This window comes from Sceloporus occidentalis, unplaced genomic scaffold (genome assembly GCF_023333645.1).
Source record: "Sceloporus occidentalis isolate IW3139 unplaced genomic scaffold, rSceOcc1.0.p SCAF_170, whole genome shotgun sequence".
NCBI lineage: Eukaryota > Metazoa > Chordata > Lepidosauria > Squamata > Phrynosomatidae > Sceloporus > Sceloporus occidentalis.
The window spans coordinates 1743115-1770576 of record NW_028317150.1 but is presented as its reverse complement, the minus strand read 5'-3'; the positions used below and the strand labels follow the sequence as shown (position 1 = coordinate 1770576).

Genomic DNA, 27462 nt, shown 5'->3' with positions numbered 1-27462 from the left:
CTAGGGTGGGCCAGTGCAGTGTTGACTGGTCAGGATGGGCCAATTGTGGTTTTTTTTATAAACTCTGCTTTAAGAATTTAGACTGACCTAGGATGCACTAGCCCACATCTGATGCGTTACCTAGAGAAACCTATATATACGATATTAAGAACAAGCTATGCAATTCATGGATAAATAGTGTTTCCAATGACATCAGTGATAAAAAAAGCCTAATTTAATTTTTCTTCATGTATTCTTTTTATTCTTTAATTTTGTTTACGAGTAAAGGGAGTTCTCAGTTGGAAGTGTCTGTAATGTCAGAATTACAGATCACAATACATCAACTAGCAGCGTAACCTTTTTGTAACAGCAATGACTACCATGGTAGTAAGCAGCCGTATTAGGCTGATGGCTGCCTTGGATTGTTTTTTGTCTGTTTTGGTTTTAACCTAATCTTGTTCAAAGGGAAGCTACCATTTGACCACAGGATGGTTAGCAGCATCAGTTGTTCCTTAACAGGTCTAAACATTAGGTAAATACAATCTCAGATAAACAACAGCACATGACATATTACATGATTTAACAAAAATAAACCCAAAATAGTGAAGCCATGTGTGAAAAACTATGTACACTCTTACTGCTTCCATAGGAAGGAATTCCCTTGATTAAATGATCATCAGCAATTGTGACCAATTCTACAAAAGCCAATGTTTTAGCAGTTTGCTGGTCTAAAGCATTCAGGTGTGCGTTACCACAATGCCAAGGAGGAAAGACATCAGCAATGATCTTAGAAAAACAACTATTTCTGCCCATTAATCTGGGAAGGGTTATAAGGTAATTTCAAAACAATTTAAAGTCAATCATTCTACAGTGAGAATGATTATTCAAAAGTGGAAAACATTCAAGACAGTTGCCAATCTTCCCCGGAGTGGGCGTCCTAGCAAATTCACCCCAAGGTTAGACCGTGCAATGCTCAGAGGAATCACATAAAAAACAAGAGCTACATCTCAGACTCTAAAGATGTTAGGGACCAGGAACCAGACTGACATAAAAATATAAAATGAAAAAAAACAACTTTGTTGAATAAACAAAAAAGTAGCAGCAATAGTAACAGTAGTAACATCTGTGGGAATGTGAAGTATCTCCATGCTAATAGGCCTGACAAAGTGTTAGCTTCTGATACATAATTAATGTGGCTACATGGTACTAAATGGTTAAAGCTGTGTTAGTATTTACAGTTATTCTTTGATTATACAGATATGATTTGCATCTAATAAAGGTTACATAAGACCCTAACATATTAATCTGTGATTATTGTGTAAAATTCTGGGAACTGCTAAAAAACTACTCACAACTATGCACTAAATTAGTAACTGTTGCCAAAATTGTAGTTTACAGATTCATTAGGGTTTCTTCTTTCAGAAAGCACATGTTTTATGAGGCTATTTTGTTACTGCAGGGCAGTTTGGCCATCTACACCATATTTGTTATAGTCATGAAAATGTCAGATTCGACATCTGTTGGCCATTGATGTTAATTTGTGTTTTAAGGAATAGAAGTTGTTTTGAATCTACAATATTTATTGCCAATGTACTTTGGAAATTCAATACATTAGGTTGGTTATAACGCTCTATGTAAATTGTTGGTGCTATAAATTAAAGGGGATAATAATTTCAGCACTGGCTTGTCATGAGCATTTGGCCCAGTAGTGTAAGGGACTGAATTCAGCCGCCACCAGTCTGTCTCATTAATCCAGACTGGATTCAGTCCTTAACAATTCCAGATTGTAGAAAACGCCAAATAGTTGTATTTAACAGATACTTCATATATACATTTAAATTATATTACATATATTATAATTAGATTTAGATTTATTTTAGCAAAAATATGTGACAAAAATGACACAATTATCCCATTTTCTTTGCTAAGTTTCTACTAATAACATTAATCAAGCATGGATAACAAATTTAGTTTCAACTAATTAATTACCAAAAGTCACCTGTAAATAAAGAGAGACTAGATCAGGGTTATAAAGTGAAGAGACAGCTAATTTTTATGTAGGTGTCGAGGTAACAAAGTCTGGGTAAGATCACTAAGGTACAGAGTGCAAAATAGCCCATCAGAGTAGATACTCTATTTTATATTCTACAATATTCTAATGTATGTAGCCCTAATAGCATAATTTTCAATACAATAATAGACCATTTAATGAAGCATATAATTTGTTTTAATAGAGAAATAGTTCAAATACAATGTGCAAAACATTTTTCCTTTGTGTCCCAAACATGTTATCATTCTCTTGGAATAACAAAATAAGAATGTGGAGCCAAACTTCAAACCTTAGGTGCATGTTAAATATAAATTAGAGGGGAAAAATGTTCTATGAACAGCTGTGTTTCCAGATTGTTAAGGAATGAAAAGAACAAGCAGAGCCAAAAGAAATTTTCCCTATTTCTCCAAGTCTGGTTTGGCATTTGGAGATATAGATTTGCCAGTCTATTGCCCAATATTTTCTTGGTCTAGAGTTAGGCTATACTAAATGTAATTAAATTCTTTAATGGATTGTCTTCTGATTTATTAATGCAAATTAATTAACATCTTAAGGAAATATGGTCACTTACCAATACACAGCAAACAAAATCAAACACTAGCACCCAGATCCATTTCCATTTAATTTACAGAGATTAATTTTTGCCTCTTATCTTACTGCATTTTATACAAACAGGTTTCATAATTGAAAAAAATAGAAAGAACAGCTGGCTTCCAGGTCAGAATGTTCTAAACATATATACCATATTTGCTCGATTATAAGACGAGGTTTTTTCCAGAGCAAATGCTCTGAAAAATACCCCTCGTCTTATAATCAGGGTCGTCTTATAATCAGACCTCAAATAGGTCTGATTATGAGACTAAGATCCAGATCCCCCACAGCGATGCAGGGGACCTGGATCCTCCTGTGTTATGCCCCCCCCCCCAACTTACCGGTGCTTCTGAGTCCCCGGTGCTTAGTCCGGGCAGCGTGTAGAGCTCTACGCGATTCGCGTGGAGCTCTACATGCTGCCAGGACTAAGCACCGGGGGCTCAGATGCAGGGGACCTGGATCCTCCTGTGTTATGCGCCCCCCCCCAACTCAGAAGCACTGGTAAGGCATTTCTGGAGGCAGAGTGCCCTGTGAAATGTCTTTTAACCCCTTTAATGCCACTCTGCCTCCTGAAATGCCTTTTACCTCCCTTTATGCCACTCTGCCCCATAATATGCCTTTTAACACCCTAAATGCCATGGGCATATAGGGGTATAAGGCATTTCTGGAGGCAGAGTGGCACATAGGGGGTCAAAAGGCATATCATGGGGCACAGTGGCATATCGAGGGTTAAAAGGCATATCATGGGGCACAGTGCCATATATGGGGTATAAGGCATTTCTGGGGCAGAGTGGCAAGCCTGGGGGCAGATGTGCATAACTGAGGGGGCAGGTTGAAAAAAAAAAAAGGAAATAAAAACAAAATATTTTTCTCAATCATAGCTTTTATTAACAAACAATTGTTCACATAGTTTAAATGAACTAACATTTACTGGTAAAACTTTTCCTATAGGGTCGTCTTATATTCAGGCTTTTTCTTTTTTTTCATAAGTTAATATTCAGATTTTGGGGGGTTGTCTTATAATCGAGCAAATACGGTATTACAGGACTTCCTTTATATACACTTGAAATACATTGTTGGGTTTAAAAAAAATAAAAATACCATTATTTTGTGCAGTTTCAGTAGTTTCACCAACCGTTAGTAAATAAAGCTATGCTGGATAAAAATCCATGAAAATTATGAAATGACTACTCGTAGCAGTCAAATGGTATTTAAGAATTCCTAATGGAAGCTGAAAAAGTGGCAAAGTCATCTGTACATAAAAACCATTATCCACGAAAAGACCAGCCCCGGAGCAAGAAATAGGTGTAGGGGCACCATGACCGGGGAAGGAACGAGGAGCACCCCATGACCTAACAAGGGGTTAAAATATTGGTTAGATACATACATCCTCTGTGACTGCTTGGCCCCTGTGTGAACTTTTGCCCCCACACTCTGAATGTTCAGGAACAGGAAGAAGGGGAGGGCACTGGGTGTCATCAACTAAATAAATTTGGGAACCTGCTCACAGATGAGCTTGTAGGTTTTTTAAGTAGGCGAAATTCTTGTTGGTCCACGTAATTATTTCTGCTGTGATCATGGAAGAATTGTTGCGGGAGCTTCGTTCCAGGCTTACATCCGAAGGGACGGGTTTGCTGCGTGATCGAGTGGCTGAGCTGTTGTCCGAGTCTCAACAACCTGATGTGCCGGTGTCACCCGAACCGGCTAGGGCCCTACGCTCCACGAGGACCCGGGTGACTCGCCCCCCGTCGCGCCTTAGTCCCGAGGCGTCTGGGCGCTCACGACCCGCTTCGGTTGAGGCCAGGCGTGCTGGCCGTTCGTCCGCTAAACGGAGCAGGGCATCAGCGAGGACCGGACGTTCCAGGGAGCCGCGATTACCGAGACGGTCAAGCCCTGACATTTCACCTATCTGCGGTTCTCCTAGCAGCGCTTCTGAAGACGAGATGGCGGGCGTTTCGGATGTTCCGGTGCGGCAGGATCCGGCTGCGTCGTCTGGCTCAGCTGATGGGGTACGTCCTGACGATGCTTCTCATTCCTCACGCTCCGGGGCTCTCGCCCGGAGGCAGCAGGTGCCTGAAGGTGGTTCCAGCGGTGGGCAGGATTCGCGTCGTCGCGGCAGAGTGGGCGGTTCTCGCGGGGGCAGGGCTGTTGATGGACGTCTGGATGACCTCGTTCCTGCCAGCACAGTCGAGGACCCCGGTACGCCTGAGCTGTTCACGCCGGTGCCTGGTACTTTGCCAACTCGGGAGGCTATGCCCTCTACATCTTCCCCTGCAGCTGGCCTGGCGAGGGGTGAGCATACTGCTGATCATTCTTTTCCTAATTTTTCTTCCCATGCTGCTAATATCCCCAGTAGTTTTTTAGGTTATGCTGGGTCACGGGGTCAAGTGGGGTCACAGGATCTTAGGGGTTCAGTGGTTGCTAGTGCAGGTTTGCCTGGAGCTTTAAGTGTTTTTTCTGCGCCTCATGTGTCTTCGGCGGCTGTGGATACCGCAGCTGGACATGTTTTACCTATGCAGCAGGGTGCTATCCCTTCTGGGCAGCAGTTGTTAGCTCAGGGTGCTAATTTGAATCCACACAGTGCCGTTTTACCTGCTTTGTCTCAATTTGTTGATGGTTTTAGAGATTTATTAGTACGTTGTGGTTTGCAGGGTGCTGGAACCCCGGCGCAGGCTTGGGGGTCTTATGGCGTTGCGGGCAGTCAGGCAGTGTCAGTGCCCCCTGTGGCGACAGTGGCGGGGGTAGGATCTCCGGTAGCTAGTCCATTGCAAGGTCCTACCGGACCTGTGGCGCCTGCAGTGCCTGCTCCTTCTGGATCGAGCGGTTCGGGTCCTGTTGTGGGGGACAAACAGGGTGATCAGGCTGCCGTTCGTTTGGCGGATGCAGCCAGGGGTGAGGTCTATGTGTGCTTTGAGGCGCCCTTGGGTGTCCATCTGAAAGACGAGGTCCGGGAAAAGATTTGGAAAGGGGAGTACGTCGAGATTTTTTCTTTGCTTCCTTTGGGTAAATTTAATTTGGACAGGGTGAAGAAAGGTGAAGAGGTTAAGAAGGAGGAGGAGGAAAAAAGGCGTTATCGTTTAATTCCAAGAACCTTTTCAAATTGGCTTCAGGCTTTTGCCATTTTAGCCAGTGTAATCGGGCAGAAGAATCCTGAGCACTGTAGCGGTCTATTTGGTTACATGGATAGTATTGGGGAAGCTTACCGGGTTTATGGGGGTCAGTCGTGGCTCCGCTATGATGAGCAATTTCGACAAAGGATGGCTTTTCAGAAGGGTTTGCGATGGGATCATAAGGATATTTCTTTGTGGCTTAGGGTTATGACACCTGGCCGCAGTCAATCCCAGCCCTTTCCAGCAGCGGCCGGTGACAATTCCAGTTCTGGCTCATCGGCCGGCATGCAAAAGGGCTATTGCTGGAAATATAATGAGGGGTTGTGTAAATGGGGGTCCTTGTGCAGATTCAAGCACGAGTGCTCGGGATGCAATGGGTCCCACCCCTTCTCCAAGTGCTTTAAGAAGCAAAAGAAGGTTAAAGGGGCGGCTGGAGCAAAAGGGGGTGACTCCGGTACTGGTAGAGAGGATGGTACCGTGGCTGACTAACTATCCTGATCAAGAGGCGGCTGCTTTGTTACTTTGTGGGTTCAGGGACGGTTTTCGGATTCCTTTTAAGGAATGCGCAGTTACTACTGTTGTTCGGAATTTACGCTCCGCCTTGTCCTTTCCTAATGTTGTGTCCGATAAATTGAGTAAGGAAGTGGCTTTGGGGAGGATGGAAGGCCCTTTCCTGTCTTGTCCTTTGCCTAATTTACGTTTATCCCCTTTGGGGGTTGTTCCCAAGAAGGAGCCGGGTAAATTCCGGCTCATCCACCATCTGTCTTACCCGAAAGGGCAATCGGTCAATGATGGAATTGACCCAGATTTGAGTACGGTGTCGTATACTTCCTTTGACCAGGCTGTAGAGTGGGTGCGTTCTTTTGGACGAGGGGCATTGATGGCCAAGACTGATGTGGAGGCGGCTTTCCGGTTGTTGCCGGTACATCCGGAGTGTTTCCATTTGCTGGGGTGCCAATGGGACGGGCAATATTTTGTGGATAAATGCCTCCCGATGGGTTGCTTGATCTCTTGTAAATATTTCGAGGTTTTTAGTTCATTTGTCGAATGGGTTGTGCGGGAGGTGTCGGGTTTACCGTCCGTCATTCATTATCTCGACGATTTTCTATGTATTGGCCCTCCTTCTGCGTCTCATTGTAGTGTTTTATTGGCTACGGTGATTCAGGTTTCTCGGGATTTCGGAATACCTTTGGCACCGGACAAGACGGTGTCCCCTTGTACATGTTTGAGTTTTCTGGGTATCGAGTTGGATTCAGAGGAGATGGTTTGTCGGTTGCCGTTGGATAAGGTGCATGATATGCGTTTCATGGTTGCAAGTTTTCTGCAGGTTTCTAAGGTTACCTTGAAGCAATTACAGTCATTGATTGGCAAACTTAATTTCGCGTGCCGGATCATGCCCATGGGGAGGGTTTTCTTACGACGGCTGTCCTTGGCTACAGCCGGGGTTAAGGCCCCCCATCATTTTATTAGGCTTACCGTGGCTTTGAAGGAGGATCTGAAAGTTTGGGATACTTTTCTTTGCGAATATAACGGTTGTTCATTGTGGCTTGCGCCTCCGGTTTCCAGTTCGGAATTGGAACTGTGGACCGATGCCTCGGGTTCCTTGGGTTTTGGCGCTTATTTTAAGGGTTCTTGGTGTGCTCGGCATTGGCCTACGGGTTGGGAATCTAGAGGTTTGACTAGGAACCTGACGTTTTTAGAACTCTTTCCGATCTTGGTGTCCTTGGAGCTGTGGGGGGACCACTTGGCCAACAAACATGTTAGGTTTTGGTGCGATAATTTATCCGTTGTTCATGCTGTGAATAATATCTCCTCTTCTTCTTTGCCGGTTTTGAAGCTATTGCGTTGGTTAGTGTTACGTTGCCTTCAGCTGAATATATGTTTTCGGGCTATTCACGTGCCGGGGGTTGATAACGGTGTAGCTGATTCCTTGTCTCGTTCACAGTGGGACAGGTTTTTCCGGCTGGCGCCTCAGGCTGCCCGCGACAGCTGTCGGTTTCCAGATTGGATGTGGACGCTGGCAGAGTGATGGCTGAACAGCTTCGATCGCGGTCGCTGGTTCCTTCCACGCGGGCCTTTTATGACAGAACATGGCAGGAGTGGGAGTGCTTTGAGCGGATCGCAAAGGAAGCTGACGGGGGAGGTGGACATGGCTGAGGTATTATCGTGGTTTATTGGGTACTTGTTTAGCAAAAAAGTATCCGTGTCAGGTTTGGATCGCCGTATGGCGGCCCTGGCTTTTGTCTTTAAGGAGAAAGGTGTTCCTGATGTGACTAAAGTTTTTTCGGTGCGACTGGCGGTTAAAGGGTTTAAAAAGGGCCCCAAGGTGGCGGATTCCAGGCGTCCCGTGTCGTATGGGATGTTGGTGGGTCTCGTGGGCAAGCTGCAAGGTGTTTGTTCATCGTCGTTTGAAGTTTTGCTCTTTCGTTGTGCATTTTCATTGGCCTTTTTCGGTGCATTTCGGATTGGGGAATTAGTGAGCCCCTCAAAGTCCGTTCAGGGTGGGATTCAGGCTGCGGATGTGGTTTGCCGTGGCAATACGGTTAGTATTCTGATTAGGCGTTCCAAGACTGATCAGGGTGGTAAGGGGCTGTATGTGGAGCTCGTGGAGTGTCCAGGCAGCCCGGTTTGTCCGGTTGCCGGTTTGCGTGCCTATGGGGCTGTGAGGCCGGATGGCCCGTCTTCTTTTTTGGTACATGCGGACGGTTCCGCGCTGTCCCGTTTCCAATTTCATTCGGCGTCCACTTATCGGAGGTGGGTTTAGATTTATGGAATCTGGCTATTCAGTCAGGGATAGAGCGGGCCTTGGAGGTTTTGGGGGGCCAGTAACGGTGCAAGGGGTCGCACGTTACAGGCTGTGGCGGTTGGTGTTTACATTTTGGTCATTGTTAATATGTGGTTGGCTGGTTCGGTGCTTGAGACAACTATCTAAGGTATGGTTGTACTCGTGGTGCACATGCCTCAGGGCGGAAGTGCAGAACACTCCCTGGGCGCCTTGCTCAGGTGATACGTTGGGTGACGTGTGGTTGCTGGGCTTTGGACGCCGGCAGCCTCTACAGGTGACGTGGTTTGTTACGCCCTTACCAGCCCTATAGATATACGGTGTTATATGGTTGGCTTGTAGCCAAGAATTTGTGGTTTATAACGTTTAAGAAATATGATAATGAGTGTCACGGTTGGGGATAATACCGGGATTTTGACCGTGGCCAAATTTATCCAAAATCGAACAATAAAGCAATTTTAATTACATACATTGTCTATGTGTCTTATTTGGGGAATGGGGCCGAAGTTGACGATACTAAGGTCAAGACCAGCCCCGGAGCAAGAAATAGGTGTAGGGGCACCATGACCGGGGAAGGAACGAGGAGCACCCCATGACCTAACAAGGGGTTAAAATATTGGTTAGATACATACATCCTCTGTGACTGCTTGGCCCCTGTGTGAACTTTTGCCCCCACACTCTGAATGTTCAGGAACAGGAAGAAGGGGAGGGCACTGGGTGTCATCAACTAAATAAATTTGGGAACCTGCTCACAGATGAGCTTGTAGGTTTTTTAAGTAGGCGAAATTCCCACCCTCCCTTCCCTCTTTTTCTTTTGTTATATCGTCTTGTGTGGCGGTTGGTGTTTACATTTTGGTCATTGTTAATATGTGGTTGGCTGGTTCGGTGCTTGAGACAACTATCTAAGGTATGGTTGTACTCGTGGTGCACATGCCTCAGGGCGGAAGTGCAGAACACTCCCTGGGCGCCTTGCTCAGGTGATACGTTGGGTGACGTGTGGTTGCTGGGCTTTGGACGCCGGCAGCCTCTACAGGTGACGTGGTTTGTTACGCCCTTACCAGCCCTATAGATATACGGTGTTATATGGTTGGCTTGTAGCCAAGAATTTGTGGTTTATAACGTTTAAGAAATATGATAATGAGTGTCACGGTTGGGGATAATACCGGGATTTTGACCGTGGCCAAATTTATCCAAAATCGAACAATAAAGCAATTTTAATTACATACATTGTCTATGTGTCTTATTTGGGGAATGGGGCCGAAGTTGACGATACTAAGGTCAAGGCATTTGCTGAACTGTTCAACACAAAATCTGTTGCTGCCTAGTCCTAAACAGAAAAGGATAACTGAACAACAGTTTTATCATAGCCACCACAAAATAAGTCAGGGGAAAGACAAAATGACCACATGCCTCTTGGTCTGAGGAGTCAATTCTGGCAACAGCCTGTTCCCCACATGGGTCCCAGGGACTTCAATACGTGTAGGCTTGTTATGTCTGTGAGCAAATATGCATAAATTCCCTAAGTCAAACAATAACAATATCATCAGCTTTCAAATGAGGGCTGCAGACTGATTGAACCAGACTGGACTAATGAAACCTTGGAAAAAGATTTTGTAGATGTATCTGCTAATTTTCTATGGATCATAGTCAGCAACATATTTAAGTAAGGCAGTTCCCTAGGCCTGACCCAAGGGAGAGACCCCAACTGCCGTCTTGGCAACTTCCTTACTGCTTAGTGCCAGGATATAACATCATACAGAGACTGGTACTGAATAGTACAGTCTGTCTCCACTGTAACCAGTCCACTGAGCCTGATCACCTAATAGGGCAACCTGCCCTGGTTTAGTGACAGAGGGGCTGCCACCCTAGGATTGGGCTTAGGCAGGAACACGTCACACATGAAAGTGTGTAAGTGGTAGTTAAAACATGCGGTCAGTAAAAATTACAGCTGGTTGCTTAGGATACAATAACACTATATAATCCAATTATCTCTATGTTCGTGATATTTGGTCATGATCTTACACAGTATTAAGGAAAGATAGTAAAAATATACCATAAAGGGAATCTGTCTCTTGGGGATGAGTGGAGACTGGACGTGGAGGATGTGAGACGCGCACTGTGGGAGGCGCGTTAGAGGACGGCATGTAGCGGCGTGGAGACGCGATTATGCAGCGGTTACGGCTATCGTACCACAAGGAGGGGGAAGGAGAAGGAGGAGGGGGACGGAGCGACCGCAAACGGCAGCCCCGAAGATCTAATGCCCTGCGGTCAGTGGCGGATCTACCGGGGTCGCAGGGGTCGCGACTGCGACCGGGCCCCGGCGGCCCAAGCCAAGGGGCCGCCCGAAATCTTTTTTACGTTTTTTTTAAAAAAAATTTTAAATAAGGCAGGGGCGTCCAACATGCGGCCCGCGGGCCAAATGCGGCCCGCGAGACCTCGAGGTGCGGCCCGCGTAAGATCGGCAGCCAGGGCAACCGATCTTACACGAGCCGCACCTCAAGCCCTGCTACTTACTTGTGGGAGGGTCTTCTGGACAGCACAGAGGAAGCGGAGTTCACGTGACTTCCTACTTCCTCTGTGCTTTAGCAGAGAAGGCAGAGGGAGGCCGCGCCCCCTGCTGAAGTCTGTGAGCGGCATCGAGGGAGCTGCAGTACAGGTAAGGGGGTGGGGAGGGTGTTTGAATGAGTGTGTGTGATTGAGGGAATGAATCTGTGAATTAATGATTATATGAATAAATGAGTGTGTGTGTGTGTGTGTGTGTGTGTGTGTTAGCATGGATGTGTAAGTGCTGGAACCTAGGCATGATGGGACTGTGATTGCTGTTAGCAATCACACTCCTATCATGCCAAGTCAGCCAGTACATGCTGAAACCTGGCCAGCTGCCCCCCTTGTGTAGTGATAATGCCAGCAGTATGGGGTCTGCACTTACAGCCACCCTGTACCAGCATGTACTGGCTGACTTGGCATGATAGGAGTGTGATTGCTAACAGCAATCACAGTCCCATAATGCCTAGGTTCCAGCATTTACTGGATGGATGTGTAAGTGCTGGAACCTAGGCATGATGGGACTGTGATTGCTGTTAGCAATCACACTCCTATGATGCCAAGTCAGCCAGTACATGCTGAAACCTGGCTAGCTGCCCCCCTTGTGTATTGATGCTGCCAGCAGTATGGGGTCTGCACATCACTTACAGCCATCCTGTACCAGCGTGTATTGACTGACTTGGCATGATAGGAGTGTGATTGCTAACAGCAATCAGAGTCCCATCATGCCTAGGTTCCAGCATTTACTGGATGGATGTGTAAGTGCTGGAACCTAGGCATGATGGGACTGTGACTACTGTTAGCAATCACACTCCTATCATGCCAAGTCAGCCAGTACATGCTGAAACCTAGCTAGCTGCCCCCCTTGTGTAGTGATGCTGCCAGCAGTATGGGGTCTGCACATCACTTACAGCCACCCTGTACCAGCATGTACTGGCTGACTTGGCATGATAGGAGTGTGATTGCTAACAGCAATCACAGCGAGCACAGTCCCATCATGCCTAGGTACCAGCATTTACTGGTTGCCTAGGCTAACAGCAATCACACTCCTATCATGCCAAGTCATATTGCTAATTTTGTCCAATTGCGTGTTACCTACTTTTATTAAACATGTGAGTTTTTATTATTATTTTTAAAGGTGGGGGTCATTTTCGGTTTTGGCTAAGTGAACCCTGAATGTTTTGGTCCAGAATTTTCATTTTAGTTCATCCCTAGAATAAATCTAGGGAATCCTGAATTTGTAGTCGCAAAACTTTCAAGGCCCAGAAATCAGTGAGAGGAAGAGTAAAGGTTTTGTGTCATTTTACTTTATTTTAATCTGCATATTTTATTAAAGGCCATATTTTTTGTCACAGTGAAAAATGAGTGCGGCCCGCGCACGGATACAATTCTGATGAAGTGGCCCACTGCAGAAAAAACTTGGACACCCCTGGATTATGCCCTTTGTACATGCGCCCCTTTTTCTTTGATTATGATTCAATATGTAAATTGAATTTGTTGAATTAGTTGAAAAAAAATTGTTGGGTAAAAATCATGTTTTTTGGGGGGGGGTGAGGGGGTGGGGGGGCCCTTAACAGATTCTCGCACCCGGGCCCTGAGGCATCTAGTTACGCCCCTGCCTGCGGTAATAGCTTAAACGCCAACGTGGGTGCCGGTAGACGTTCTACACCGTTCTGCTCCTGGCTCCCTGGTGCTCCTGATATACAGAGGTCGGTGAAGGTCGGCGGAGATACCTTGGAGATATCCTGACCGATAAAACGATAATCGCGCCACGGAGCTCTTGAGAGGGGAAAGAAATGAGGAAAAACAGCACTACATAAACCGATAATAACAACTATTAAGAAGCTGATAACGGTGTTTCGATACTTGAAAACGCAAGTACTAGCCTCTATTTGGGGTTTCCCCCTCTGTTTGGGAATTGAGTCTCCTCATATATATTCAATATTTTGCTGTTCAGCATTCAATGATTGTAAGATGAAAACGCTTAACATATCTCTCTTCTCAATATAAAACTGAAGAAAACTGATCTTCACGATATGGTTGATATAAAGTCTTCAATTACTGCTTTATTACTGACACCATACTAATATTGTGTTGATATAATTTTCCCATAAACATCTTCAGTATAATGAAGGGAAACTTGATCTAATATAATAGAGAATTAAGCAAATTAAGGCTATCCCTGTCTTCTTGCGAACTTTTAGTATAACAAATTAATGCTGGGTAAACTACGCAAAAAAAAAAAAAAAAAAGGAAAAGAAAAGGAGAGAAAAGAAAAGGAGGGAAAAAGGAAGAGAAAAGGAAGAAAAAGGGAAAAAAAGGAAAGAGGAAAAAAATAATAAAAAAAAAAATATATATAATTAAATGGTCATACAATAATCTGCACCTCTGCTTTAATAATCATTATGGCCTCCAAAAGGGAAGAATCAAAATACAAGAAAAGGGAAAAACGTGAACCGGATCAAACGAAAGAAAAAAAGATCTCTATATTATTTTCTCCCCAATGTTCAAAAAAAATGGAGGAATCTTTATATCTCTCAGATGCAACAATAGAGGAATCAGGAAGACAATCCATAAGTCCTAGCACTCAGATGACACAACATATCACTAAAGACTACCTCCAACAATGTATGGAGAAACAACTTAATCAATTTAAAGAGGAATTAATAAAAATAAATAACGAATGGAAAATTGAATTTAGAAAAATGGAGGAAAGCCTTAAGTTAAATGAGCAAAAATATGAATTTTTAGAATTTGAGATAAAATCTATAAAAGAGGATTGCACCCTGAAAGAAAGTAAAATACGGACACTAGAGCAAAAGTTAATGGTTTGTGAAGATAGATCACGGAGGAAAAACCTCAGAGTTAGAGGTATATCTGAAGAAATAAAACAAGATGATATGAGACCCTTTTTGAAAGATCTCTTTAGGGATATGGGCATTCTTGATGTAGAAAAAGAAGATATCATTGAAAACGTTCATAGAACAGCTAAACCCAAATCTATCATGGATACAAAACCAAGAGATATAATTATCCGTTTTTCTTCCTTTTATACACGACAGAGAATTTTGAGGGCCTCAAATGTGTATACACCCAAAATAGATAAGTTTCAACATCTCCTCTTTTTTCAAGATCTTTCACCTGATACTAGACAGAGGAGAAGAGGATTTAAGGATATAACGAAGATTTTGCGGGACAGGAATATAAATTACTCATGGGGATTCCCAGTTAAGATGATTATAAGAACTGGCAAACAAGTGATTATCTTATCTACAGTTGAAGAGGCCAGAAAATGGCTGAATGAGAATCCCCTTCCTTGAGCAATAAGATGGAAATAGAATCTGCGATAGCCGAACTGTTTTTTTTTGTTTTTGTTTTTTTTCAATACACGATATATGTTATAAGACACTTTTAAAGTGTTATAATGGTTCTTTTGAGGTATTATATGAAGTTCTTCACTAAACACTAGACACATCTCAATATTTATTATTTAATATTTGCACAGGGTAAAATTATTATTTTTTTTTTTTTACACATAATAAATATATAACATATACACTATATATAACATGTATATTACGTTATATTATATTGATCTTATTAGTTAACTGCGAGAATTATTTTCACAATACACGATATATGGTTTAAGACACTTTAAAGAGCTTCAATAAAGGTAAGCTCTTTCACTATTAAGAGACACTTGACACATCTTAACATTTTTTTTTTTTGTTTTTGTTTTTTTTTTCTTCGCCGTTACGTGCCGAGCCTCGCTTTTCTTATGGTGATACTGTGATGACAGAGTTACAAGGGAAATGAATGTGTGTGTTAAGAAACTTTTATATGTGAGCTCGAATATTTTACAATGGAAATATTACATAGCTAATGAAGGAATTGATTAGATTTGCTACATTAAATGTTCAGGGTTTGAATTTACCACAAAAAAGATTCCTTTTATTTGATTATATGAATAAACAGCACATTGATGTATGCGCAATCCAAGAAACCCACTTGTTGAATGGGGACATTAATAGATTGAATAACAAAAAATATTCAGTAAAAGAATATTCCTCCTTATTAGATAAAAAGAAAAGAGGCGTGGCTATTATAATATCTAATAAAATTAGAACAGAGATATTATATGCACAGAAAGATAATAGTGCTAGATATGTCTTTTTTGTGTGTAAACTGGAAGACAAACTATACTCTATTTTAAATATATACGCCCCTAATTCAAAGCAAATTCACTTTGTTAATAGCACTCTACAAAAGATTGAAAGATATATTCAGGGAACTTTTATATGCATGGGAGATTTTAATTGTGTTATTGATCCAGATATGGATAAAAAAATGATCATAAAATCTAGTCAGAATAACAATCAGCTTGCCCTTTCGAAGGCATTTAGAGAGATCTTGGGAAAATATAAATTATATGATATATGGAGAACCTTAAGGCCAGCTGAAAAAGATTTTACATTTTTTTCTCATCGACACAAATCTTTCTCAAGAATAGACTTAATTCTAACTAAAGCAGAGACAGTTAAAGATTGTAAAGATATTCTAATTAATAATGTAGCTTGGTCATATCATGATTCAGTCATTCTTGAAATGTTAAAGAAATATAGATATGAGCCTAGATCATGGAGATTGGATAATTTTTTACTGGCAAGAAAAGATGTTTGTGAACACCTCCTTTTAAAGACTGAACAATTCTTTCAAGAAAATCTGACAGACGATATAACATTAGGAAATGTATGGGGTGCATATAAATGTGTCATGAGAGGTTTTTTAATTGGAAAAGCTGCCTTTATTAGAAACAATGGTAAAAAAAACAAAACTTGTCAGAATTATATATTTTATTGAGTAATTTGAAAACTAAGTGTATAGAACAACCCAATGAAATATTAGTGGCAAATATGATACAAATTAAAAAAGATATTGAAGAAATTCTTGTTTCTAAAGCAAATTATAATTTAGTTAAAATGAAACAAAAATTCTATTATGTTGGTAATAGAGCCGATAAATTACTTTCTAACCAATTAAAAAAACGAAATTTAAAAGCTCGTATATTTAAAATTAAAGATGGAAATAATTACTTGTATAATCCGAAAGAGATAGGGAAGGCATTTGGTGAATTTTACACAACCTTATACAATATTCCTGATCAAGAGCAGGATAAAGAAACTATTAAGAAATATTTATCAGATTCTAAATTACCTAAAATTTCAAAAGAACAGGCGACACAGTTGTATAAGCCATTTACAGAAAATTAATTAATTAATTCATAAAGACCAGACAGGTTTTATTAAAGGAAGACAATCTAATGATAACACTCGTAAAATAATTGACTTAGTGGAATATGTATCCCTATATAAAATTCCCTCTCTATTTTTGGCCCTTGATGCCGAAAAGGCATTCGATAGAGTAAATTGGATTTTTCTTGAAGAATCTTTGCGAAGTTATGGATTGGGAGAAGGGTTTATTGACTCTGTATTAACATTATATACAAACCCGACTGCAAGGGTAGTAGGCCAGGGCTTCAGTTCAGGATGGTTCAACATAAGTAATGGTACCAGACAAGGTTGCCCGCTAGCACCATTATTATATATACTTACTATAGAATCTCTGGCATCTAGGATCAGGAACAATGTTAATATAAAGGGAATAAAGATAGGTGATTTAGAAAACAAGATGAGTTTATATGCAGATGACGTTATGATATATCTATATGATCCAGTTCACTCTTTAAATGCATTAACTAGAGAAATATCTTATTTTAGCAAATTATCTAATTATAAGTTAAATACAAGGAAGTCACAAGCTGTGACAGTATGCATTCCAGATCCGATAAGAGAAAATTTGGAAGAAGCTTATGATATCTTATGGGAAAAGAATAAGATTGATTATTTGGGCATTACTATTCCACTTAAGATATCTAACATCATTGAAATCAATTACAATAAATTGCGAGTGGAATTGCTAAAACAAACGTTAGCATGGAAGGGACTTTTTGTGTCGTGGCTAGGCAGAATAAATATTATAAAATCATATATAATCCCTAAATGGCTATACATGTTAAGAATGATCCCTATTAAGCTCCTGGAATATTGGATACAAGTATTTCAAAAAAATGTAGAGAAATTTATTTGGGTAGATAAGAAACCCAGAATTTCTAGGAAAATCTTATATGCAAATAAAATTAAGGGGGGTCTAAATGTGCCCTCCTTAGGGAGATATGCACAGGCTAGCCTACTTATGCACACATTAAAGATCCAATATAAAAATAGTACCAACGAAGATTGGTTTTGCATAGAACAAGAACTAATAGGAATATCTAATTTAGAATGTCTATTATGGATGCACCATGACAGATTTCATAAAATTGTAGAAACTCTCCCCATTTCTCTTAAAAGTTCAATGATATTTTGGTATTCCTTAAAACATCGAATAGGGTTGAGAAATAGAATAATTTCATCAGCACCGTTAGAGACATTACAGAATAACATTCCATCTTTGAATTTAAGAAAATTGTATAATTTCAGAAATAAAAGAATTAAAGATATATTGAATGTTAACGAGATGCAACCATTTAATCAAATTATAGAGGAGTTTAATTTAACAAATATTGAGTCCTTTATATTAGTAAGGATCAAGTATTATTTAAATAAACATCTATACGTAGAGGACTCAATTATACAGATTAACGATATTTTTTCTCGTGAGATTGTTAAGAAGTGTTTGAAGAAATGCTATTCCATAATAGAAGAATTGGATATTCCACTTTGTATTAAAGCATGGAATTCTTGGCAATCTGATCTGAACATACAAGTAGATCAAAAACAATTGATAAATAGCGCAATAGAAATAAATAAAGTCTCCCATTGTCTCAATATGTCAGAATTACACCTTAAAATTATGCTTCGATGGTATCTGATCCCTGTTAGATTAGCTAAAATCAAACAGAACTCATCTCCTACATGCTGGCGATGTAATTTAGTACATGGAACATTCAGACATATATGGTGGGATTGTGGAAAAATTATACAAACTTGGTATGAACTGTTTAAATTAATCTCTGATCTTATTAAAAAAGATATTCCACCTTCACCAGAAAGAGCATTACTTCATTTGAATTTGATTAATATATCTTTTAATCAAAGAGAACTAGTAACACAGGGCTGTTTAGCTATGAAGATAATCATAGCAAGAAACTGGCAACAAACAACAAATATCTCCGTAAAACAGGTGGTTAATCAATTAAAATTTCAATGCTTAATGGAGCATGGATACCATCAAGCGCATCAGAGTTTACATAAATTTAATTTAATTTGGAAACCCTGGATAGATAAATATCCAATTAGCTATAGTAATTTACAATAAATTAATCTAAAATCCGAGCTCTTTAGTAAGTGTGGATGTGGTATGAATGATTTGTTTAGTTTTGTTTTGCTAGACTACGAGATAATATGTGAGGTATCTCGATCTAGCTAATTTATGTACTATTCAATGTTAAGATGTTAAATTATATTACAGATAGAACATAGATGTTCCTTTGCTGTTTAAAGTATTTTTACTATCTGTTTTATTGTTTTATATATATGTTTTTTGAAATAAAAAAAAAAAAAAAAAAATATACCATAAAGATAAAGTGTGACTGGAATTTCCATCTGTTTAAACTTACATGTTTATGAGCATAGGCTGCCGCTGCATCTCTCTGCAAGATCTTGCCCAGATCAGAGAGGTTATCATTGGATGTTTTTGTGCAATTCTTTTCTTTTTTATTCATCTCAGTCAGTATTTCATCCACACTATCTTTGATTTGCTCTTGTTCTTTGGTGAGATTCTTTGAAATCACCTGCATTACAGAAACAATAAAAGCATCAAATGCAACGTGTCTAATACTCAGGGGCGGGCTGGGCCGGGGGGCAATTGCCCCCCAGGCCGCCCTGAATCCGGGCCGCTTAGTTTGCGGCTGGATTGAATGTGCCCGTCGTGCCGGTAGCGTACCTGGCGGGGGGCGGCCCGCCCCTGCTGCCGCTCATCTGAGGGGTGCCAGCGCGGCAACTGTGGCTGTGCGCCGGGATTTGAAGCCACGCCCACCATCTTCTGCACCGGAAGGACAGGACACAGAAGAAAGAAAGAACGAAGAGGAGGAGGAAAAGTTACAGTAACAGAAGAAAGGTAGGAAAAGATTCAGGGAGAGTGGATAGTGTGTGAGAGTGATGGGTGTTATGCTGAATGTTTGTGAATGAGGGTTTCAGATAGCATGGATGTGTAAGTGTTGGGTTATAGCATGGCATAGGGAGGCTGTAATCACATTCCTTTCATGCCCAGATTCCAGCATATACTGGCTGCCTAGGCATGATAGGAGTGTGATTGCTGTTATCAATTATTTTTTGGTCCAACTTTGGTGTGTTAACAACACTTTTATTGGACAGAATAATTATATATATATATATATTGCAAACAGCAATCACACTCCTATCATGCTAAGTCAACCAGCACATGCTAGAACCTGGGCATGATAGGATTGTGATTGCTGTTAATTATATATATATATATATATATATATATATAAATTAATTAATATTGTTGTTGATTTTTTTTTTGTCTAATTTTGGTGAGTTACTTTTGATAAAGTATTTTAAAGTTTTTTGGTTGTTTTTTTTTGGTTTTGGCCAAGTGAATGCTGAATTTTCAGTTTAGGTCCAGAATTTTCATTTTGGTGCATCCCTACTATATACTAAGCCAGTCACTGACGTGGTAGGCCTACACCACATCAATGTTTGGCTTAGTATATAGTGATAGGGGTTGTAGTGCAGTATTGTCAGTGTCTGGCTCAATGTATAGTGATAGGCACGCATTGACGTCAATGTGTGCCTCAGTATATAATAGTTATGCTGTACCCCTGTCAATGTTTGCCTAACCATAGAAACTATGCAGTTTTAAAGTGTGTGTGGGGGGGTGCCACATACAGTATATGCCACAGGTGCCAAATACTCTTGGTACGCCCCTGCATCATGCGGCAGTCAGACCCAATGGCTGTGCCTCAGCTCTTTGTCCTACATCTTAAAAGGGGTGGGATGAAGAGCTGAGGCACAGCCATTGGGCGGTGCGGTGCGTGTACGCCGGCCGCTTTGATTTCATTAAGCGCCGGTGGAGTGACTGCCGCACGACAGCCGCTTTCAATGTCGCTCGCAGCCGCTTTGGTGGCGCAATGGGCCAGCTGACTAGACTTTCCCCCCAGGCCTTGGGCTGACAGCCCTCCCCTGCTAATACTTACAGTAGGGTCCTCCTTTTACTTTAAAGGAATCACTTAGTTTAGAAGTTTAACTTCACTGACAGCCTTTCATGGTTTATCAATTCAATATTGTCACTCCTGTGTAAGCAATAAATATGAAATATGCCCTATTGGGTTTTCTTTTAAAGAAAAATTTCTACAATAGGCTAGTTATTGTAGGGTAGTTGTGGGCTAGGAATTGCGTTAGATTGTCTAACTGCATGAAAAACTGCTACATGTTGAGACATTGTCCAAAATGTCTTGTTATGTCACCATCAGCATACCAAGACATTTTGGCCAATGCTATGCGTCCAACTTTGTGGGAACAGTTTGGGGAAGGTTCTTTCCTATTCTAGAAGGACTGTGCCCCAGCGCATAAAGCAAGGTCTATAAGGACATGGTTGGTGTCAAAGAATTTGACTGGCGCACACAGAGCCCTGACCTCAACCTCACTGAACACCTTTTCTGATGAACTGAGAATAAAATAAGGTTTATTGTGCAACTTGGGCTAGTTCAATAAAAAATAGTTGCTTACTCATGAGGTGTATGCAAATAAACTCAGTTATTGTATGTCGGTAGACACAACACAATTTTTCTAATATATTAGCCACATACCTCTTCAAGCTTCTCAACACGGCCAACAATTTTGGTTGTAACTGTGTGCAACTTCAAGAGATCTAATCCGTAAAAAGCTCCTTCCAACATTTCTATAATGGTCGAAAGCTGTAACAAATCAAAAAAGTTTTCCAGTTATATATTGGGGACTGCAAAACAAAATTGAACACAATTCTGCTTGCAACTAATACTTGGTGTACATTGCAGGGAAAAGTGGCAATTTGAATCTAATCTTCTTTATTGTTAGGTAACACCAATGCCTGTAAATTGCTACAAGGACATACAGCTGAACTGGTTGATTTTTTTAGTTTTAATCTAAGTAGTTTATTTACATATTGTGCAGGTCAACTCCTTATTTCAGTGATGGGGTTATCATCAATGTGACTTAATTCAGCTGTATATCATACCTTATTAAGAAGCTGGACCGCTGAGGAAAGAACCGCTATTTAAATGTAAACATATACCATAAACATTAACTATTTAAACTAGGTTTCAAGCATCCTGTTATCCTCCTACCCATTTAACATTTCATACTTGATTTTTTGAGTAGTATAGTTGACATAATTAGTTAAATTTTATGCTGGAGCTATTATTACACACAAAAAATAATGTCAATGCTTGTATTTATTTACAGAAAAGGTTGAAAAAAGTGTTGAAAAAAGTGTTGATGAGTTAAACACACAAAAAGTTGTAAAAAAGAATGGCCGTTCTGAAGTTGGGTTATGAAGAGCACTGAAAGATGGAACCTGTAGTTGTGTATTTGGGTTTTTTGTTTTGTTTGTTTATATTTACCCTTTTATTGAGGTTTGTGTTTCATGACATGTCTTTGTTTTTGTGATACAAATCATAATTTGCTCCTAAATGGGATATGGCCACATTGATGGGCTCTGTAAATCTCTGTAGACATCATCTATAATTATAATTTATAGCCGAATAACTTAATATTTTTCTTTAACTACCTCTAAACAGTGCAATGAAATTTTGCACCATCTGTTGGAAACTGAAAAGCCATTTGCTTTCCCCTTATTAAGTGGCGTGGTGCAAAGGTACTGTACTAGAGCTGGAAACTCTGATGTCATATGTAATGTAGATGCAAAGCTGGACTGCACTTATGATGGTTTTTGTTTCCAGCAATATGCTCTGTGATGCTGGCGCTACTGATTTTTAAAACTTGAAGTTGTCACTATTTGTCATTTAAATAAACTTGATTTCCAAATTCACACACATGGTCATGTTCTGTGTGATAAACACTTAAACTCCTCACCATGGCACACATACAGGTAAAAGGCATCATCAACACAGTTTGGGGTTACACCACTTGCAAGCTCTGCATCTCCCAAAAGTACTTTGCGCCACTATATAACCTTTGCTTTTAACAACTCCCGAACTGCATGCTCAATGAATTCTCTATTTGCAGAACACTTAAGAGATTTCATGAGTTCCCTTGAGGTAAAGTATTAACCAAATTCATTGGAGAGCCAACTTAGGAGCACAGGTAACGGCATACCATGCATTATTTCCATTACTTGTTTATCAGGGTGGCTTTGAATTTAGCAAATGAGACTCATACTCATTTTTATTCCTTTACAAGACCCATTTAAATACTTGACATATTCAGAAATGATCATCTCTGTTGGCCAAACCACGTTCTCCTCGGTCAATAACACCCTAAGTGTTATAATTCCCTGACATATAAGTTTTAATAGGTCAAGTTATTGTGTGTCTTACCTTAAAGTCATTATTCTCTGTTTCTCTAAGTTTCTTCAGGCGGAAATCACCCTCACAAGGGTTTAGCGCAGATGGTGGTGCAACACAAGCACACTTGCAGTCTGGTCCTGATGTGATGGTTTCCACTGTATAGTAGTCATCTGCTGGTAAGTGGCTATTTCTGGCTCTTTCACATGAGTCTCTATTCAATGGTTTCACTACACATTTGCACTTGCAGTTAGTTCCCTCTGATATGGCCTTCACCTTGTCATAGTCCCCCAGTAACTATTTAGAAACATGGAAAAAAGTAATTAGGAAATTTAGTAACAAACAAAAGCTAACTTGCACCCAAACAAAGTTTAAACCAAATCCAAATATAGGACAAATAGTACCTTTTTTTGTATTCTATATATTTTTCTGTGAACGTGATTCCTAACATTTCACATCCCCCATATGGGATGCTTTTGTTTTGGGCATTTGTTTAGAGGTGTTGCTAGGGGAGAGGGTTTTACCCTTATGACACCAAATATTTTTGATGTTATTTTTTTAAGATAGCATTGAAACCCTATCTTTCCATGTACCAATGTGTAGTGTCTCTAGTGGGGGAAAAAAATGTGTGGCTCACATCTACATACATTAAAAATTAGTTACAAATTTGTGATATTAATCTCGGGTTGGATGAGATCACAATTGCTTTTTTTTTCTTTCCTTTTTGTGCAGATACTGTTTTAATATCATATATTTTTTAAAATGCAGGGAGATACTATTAGATTTCATGACATTAGCAGTGCTTAAACATCAAGATGCACTAGAAGGACTCCCAAGGAGCAAGCATACAAATGTCTTTTCCATTGTGTTCAACAGAGGATTCTGTATCCAAGACGCTCATGTCTGAAGGAAGGAGTCTTTACGACCTCAACCTGTCCAACACAAATCTGAAGACTTAAGATGCATTAGGGAATGTTAGGTAGAAATGGTGCACTACGTAAGAAGGATTTTAAAAGGCTGCTTCTTGTAAGCAACACTAAGTCTTGCTTTAGATGTGGCAACCCTATTTCTTGCCAATCCATGCTCATACATATGATATATAAACCCCTTTAGTATTGGTACATATTTATTAAAAGAAGGAAAGAGGTCCCAGGATATGTTGCTCAACATGATATGACCAAACAAAGCTCAATAATTGCATATAGCAAAGCATGTCACAGTTTCTAAAGTGGAATGATGGCAAAGACTGCACAAAGGAACGCTGCCAATTTTCATTTTAAAATGTAACCCATCCATTCATGCTTTTTCATGTGCTTTCTTTCTACAGAGTCTTTTAAATATATATTTTTAATTTACCATAGTCATGTAAAAGACCTGAAGAAAGTACACTTAGCACTTTCTTTAACACAGCTACAGAAAACCCCAAAGGTTCTTCTCTAGTGTCTACAGGGAGATCTGTTTATTAGTTTATAGGAAAGTCAATGCCAACATACAATGTTTCATTTTCATACAAAAAACCTAAATATTTGCTGGCTCTCCAGCATTAAACAAGGTATTTTCTTTTGGAATAGGATACGGAGTAGGGTTATGAGATAGACCAAGCCTCATATTTTCTATTAAGTCAATTTACCAGTTGGAATTCATGAATTTCATATAACAAAGAATAACTTTTTTTAAAACACAATACATGCTACATAAAGCTTTGTCATAATGGAAAAGCTTCCTGTAAAAAGTAGTACATGCTTTGTAATAGAAACTTTTATATACACAAAAGTTTAAAATAGTTTTCAATGACCAACATTTCTTAAAATCTGAAAAAATCTTGATTTTTTGAAAAACATACTTTGATTATATGAATCACCTATCTAAATGACAAACACACCTACAGCTTCTCCTATCATTATGTATGTATACCTACCACAATGACTGCACATGCCCTTTATTAAGCCGCATGGATCTTTCTGTTATGAGCAAATCTGGATTGGCTTGTTTATGTGTCTGTCAAATAGGACCCCACATGAAATTGTAATTTTACTGTCTCTTTGCTGTTGATTGACCATATGTGGGTTAATGTGAGCTATCTGGCTCAAAAACATTTTTATGCTTCTGTATTTTTTGAAGGGTATTTTAACTAGTGCTGACAATAAGAATTCCATTAGACCCATTATGAGCATAAAATAGTTCTGCATCTCTGTGACAGTTAATTGATGACCTTAGGTGCAAATTCCTTGAAGATGACACGTAAATTAAATTCTAACTGCTGTAACATGACAATATCCTCTGCTTGTCCTAAACATGCCACTTTAGCAATAAAAACACTAAGAAACCTTGCACGAAATGGCACACTAAAGGCAGAATTCCCTGCCCCACTCAAATATATGTTTTCTGTGACTCCATATCCTAACTTAATGGTAGCACCCACACATTTTATTTTGGTTAGTGGATACTCTTTGTCTTGAAATAACTTGAGTCATCATACACTCACAGGATAAAAAAGATCACATACATAAATTCCCTTTCAATAATGTAATGAATATTTTTCCCAGACTATTTTGTATAGATGTACTAGCCAAAAATAATCACTGGCACCAATAAATCAGAGTCTCCTTGTATTGGACTGTCTATTTGGAGACTTGACAAAGCTGAAAAAGTGGTTAACCACACATTGTGCTTAATTGTGGAGCTCAACTAACTGAACCAAAAGAAATAAAAGTGCTGAAGTCAGCATATCAGATATAAAACACATCGCACTGAATTTTACAGGCTTAAGCTGTATTTCATAAATCTTATACTTAAGTAAAAAACTGTGCATCTAAACAGCCATTCTACATAAGCCAGTGACCCATAACCCAGCCCCACTGTCAAGGTTGCTCAGGCAGCCAATGTAATCATCCAATATGCAGCCACCTGCCACATCAGGTATCTATCAGACAGCCGCACACCCAGGGCTGGGCTGGCCCAGTGGCAGGGGAGCAATTGCTGGGCTTTGCTCAAGAATTTTGGACTGAGCCAGAGAAAAAAAAGTTTAAAAAAGTGAGGCTGTAAACAGTGTGCGAGCAGCCAAAAAGCAATGGGTAAAGTTAGAACAGAGAGTATACATGTATGTATTAATGAGTGAATGTATAAGTGTGTGATAATATGAATGTGTTTGTATATGTGTGTGCAAACATTACTTTGTATGTTTGTGTGTTAGCATGAATGTGTGTGTGAGACTAAATGTTTCTGTAAAATAGTTTGTGTCTTAGTCTTAGCATGAATATGTATGTGTATATGTGTGTTAGCATGAATGTGTATGTGTGAGTGTGTAAGAGCATGGATGTGTGTGTTTGCATGAATGTGTATGTGTGAGTGTATGTTAGTGTATGACTCTGTAAGTATGTGTGTGTAAGTTTGTACATGTGTTAGCATGAATGTGTGAGTGTGCGTGTAAATGTGCATGCTTGTACATGAGTTACCAGGGAGCATTGATTTACGGTCTGCTGGCTTTAAAGTTCTAGGGCCCAGTTTACATCCCATGTCGGTCCTGAAGCTCTGTGGTGGTACTTTTAGGGGAATTATGGGTCACAAAGTGGGTAGGGTTTGATTTTAGTCCTTCTTCCTCATAATTATACATGGTTTTACTTTTTTAACTGGATTTCAATATTCAAATGTTGACCTGGGTTGGGTCACCAAGGAAATGTCTTATTCACTGGCACCCAATCAACCTAGAATCCTTTGAGCATGTAAAGTTGTGCTCCTGCTAACCTGTAAATATTATTTTGGACCGTCATGCATTACAAATGCTACATTTGGACCATTTACAGAGAATGCTCACATAAGCAAGTGTTTACTGTTAGTAGTGTTCTGCATCTTATTGGCAGACATTGCATAACTCTGCAGTGAGGTAACAATACTCAGATGGGATTCGTTTTTAGCTACTAGCTTCATATGCTATATTACTCAACAGAAACACTAGCTTTCAAGTGTATTACATACTGGTATGTTTTTATGTAACATATTGAGTGGAATTCCTATAGAGTAACAGATGTTGTGCATTTTGACGGAATGCAAAGTAAAAAAATAATTTGAATTACACATGACCAGTCAGGACTTTACAAAAGACATGAATAAAATCTGGTATTACTGTACAAATATTAAAGCTGTATAGCTTGACAGCTTTGTACAGCTCGGTGGCAAATTAGCTTCAAATATATAAGTATGTATCAAAAAAGCCATAAGCAGGGAGCTGGTATTGTTGGACACAGGACTGCCACATCACCATTAAACAACTGTAACAGACACAGGACCTTTGTAGTCTACATTAAGTGCCATTTCCCTAACCCTGTTTCCTCTGCTCTGTATTCGCCATTATGGTTTGTATAAGGAGATAAGTCCAGTGCCGCTGTTGCCTGTGTAACCTATTGCCATTGTGTTATGTGTAATTGTGTTAATCTGTTCCAGTTTCCTGTTGTATGTCAACACCCTTCCCTGATAATATGGCTTTATAAACCATGCCAACTCGTTGGTTGTGTCAGTTGTATCCTTACCGGTGTGGTGTCATGACTGGTGGTATTTGGGAGACTTTTGCCCTGGAGGAGTGGCTTCACCTCCTGGAAGCTCCCTGGTTTCTATTACAGACTCATCATTTTGACAATAGGAAAGGCCATATGACACACACAGTAATTATATTTCAAGAGTGGATCAATTCATCCATCATGAATGAAACACTTTACAACCTTTTTAACTATTAAAAAGTACAGCCCTTCATAACCGACTTTCCAATCACAGGAAATAACCTACACGTCCCATCAGGATATTCAAGAATGTTTCTGTAATTTGT

At 40.0% G+C, this 27462-nt stretch overlaps 1 protein-coding gene across 1 annotated transcript in view; it reads right to left on the bottom strand.

The window, feature by feature from the left end:
* The window catches only part of LOC149279350 (olfactomedin-like protein 2B), a 140418-nt gene that overhangs the window by 20244 nt on the left and 92712 nt on the right, over nucleotides 1-27462 (bottom strand). Inside the window, exons 2-4 of the mRNA XM_089501311.1 lie at nucleotides 22677-22940; nucleotides 20949-21056; nucleotides 18735-18908 (exon numbers count right to left, since the gene is read on the bottom strand). Coding sequence (XP_089357437.1) covers nucleotides 18735-18908; nucleotides 20949-21056; nucleotides 22677-22940 — 546 coding nt within the window. The remainder of the gene's footprint in view (nucleotides 1-18734; nucleotides 18909-20948; nucleotides 21057-22676; nucleotides 22941-27462) is intronic.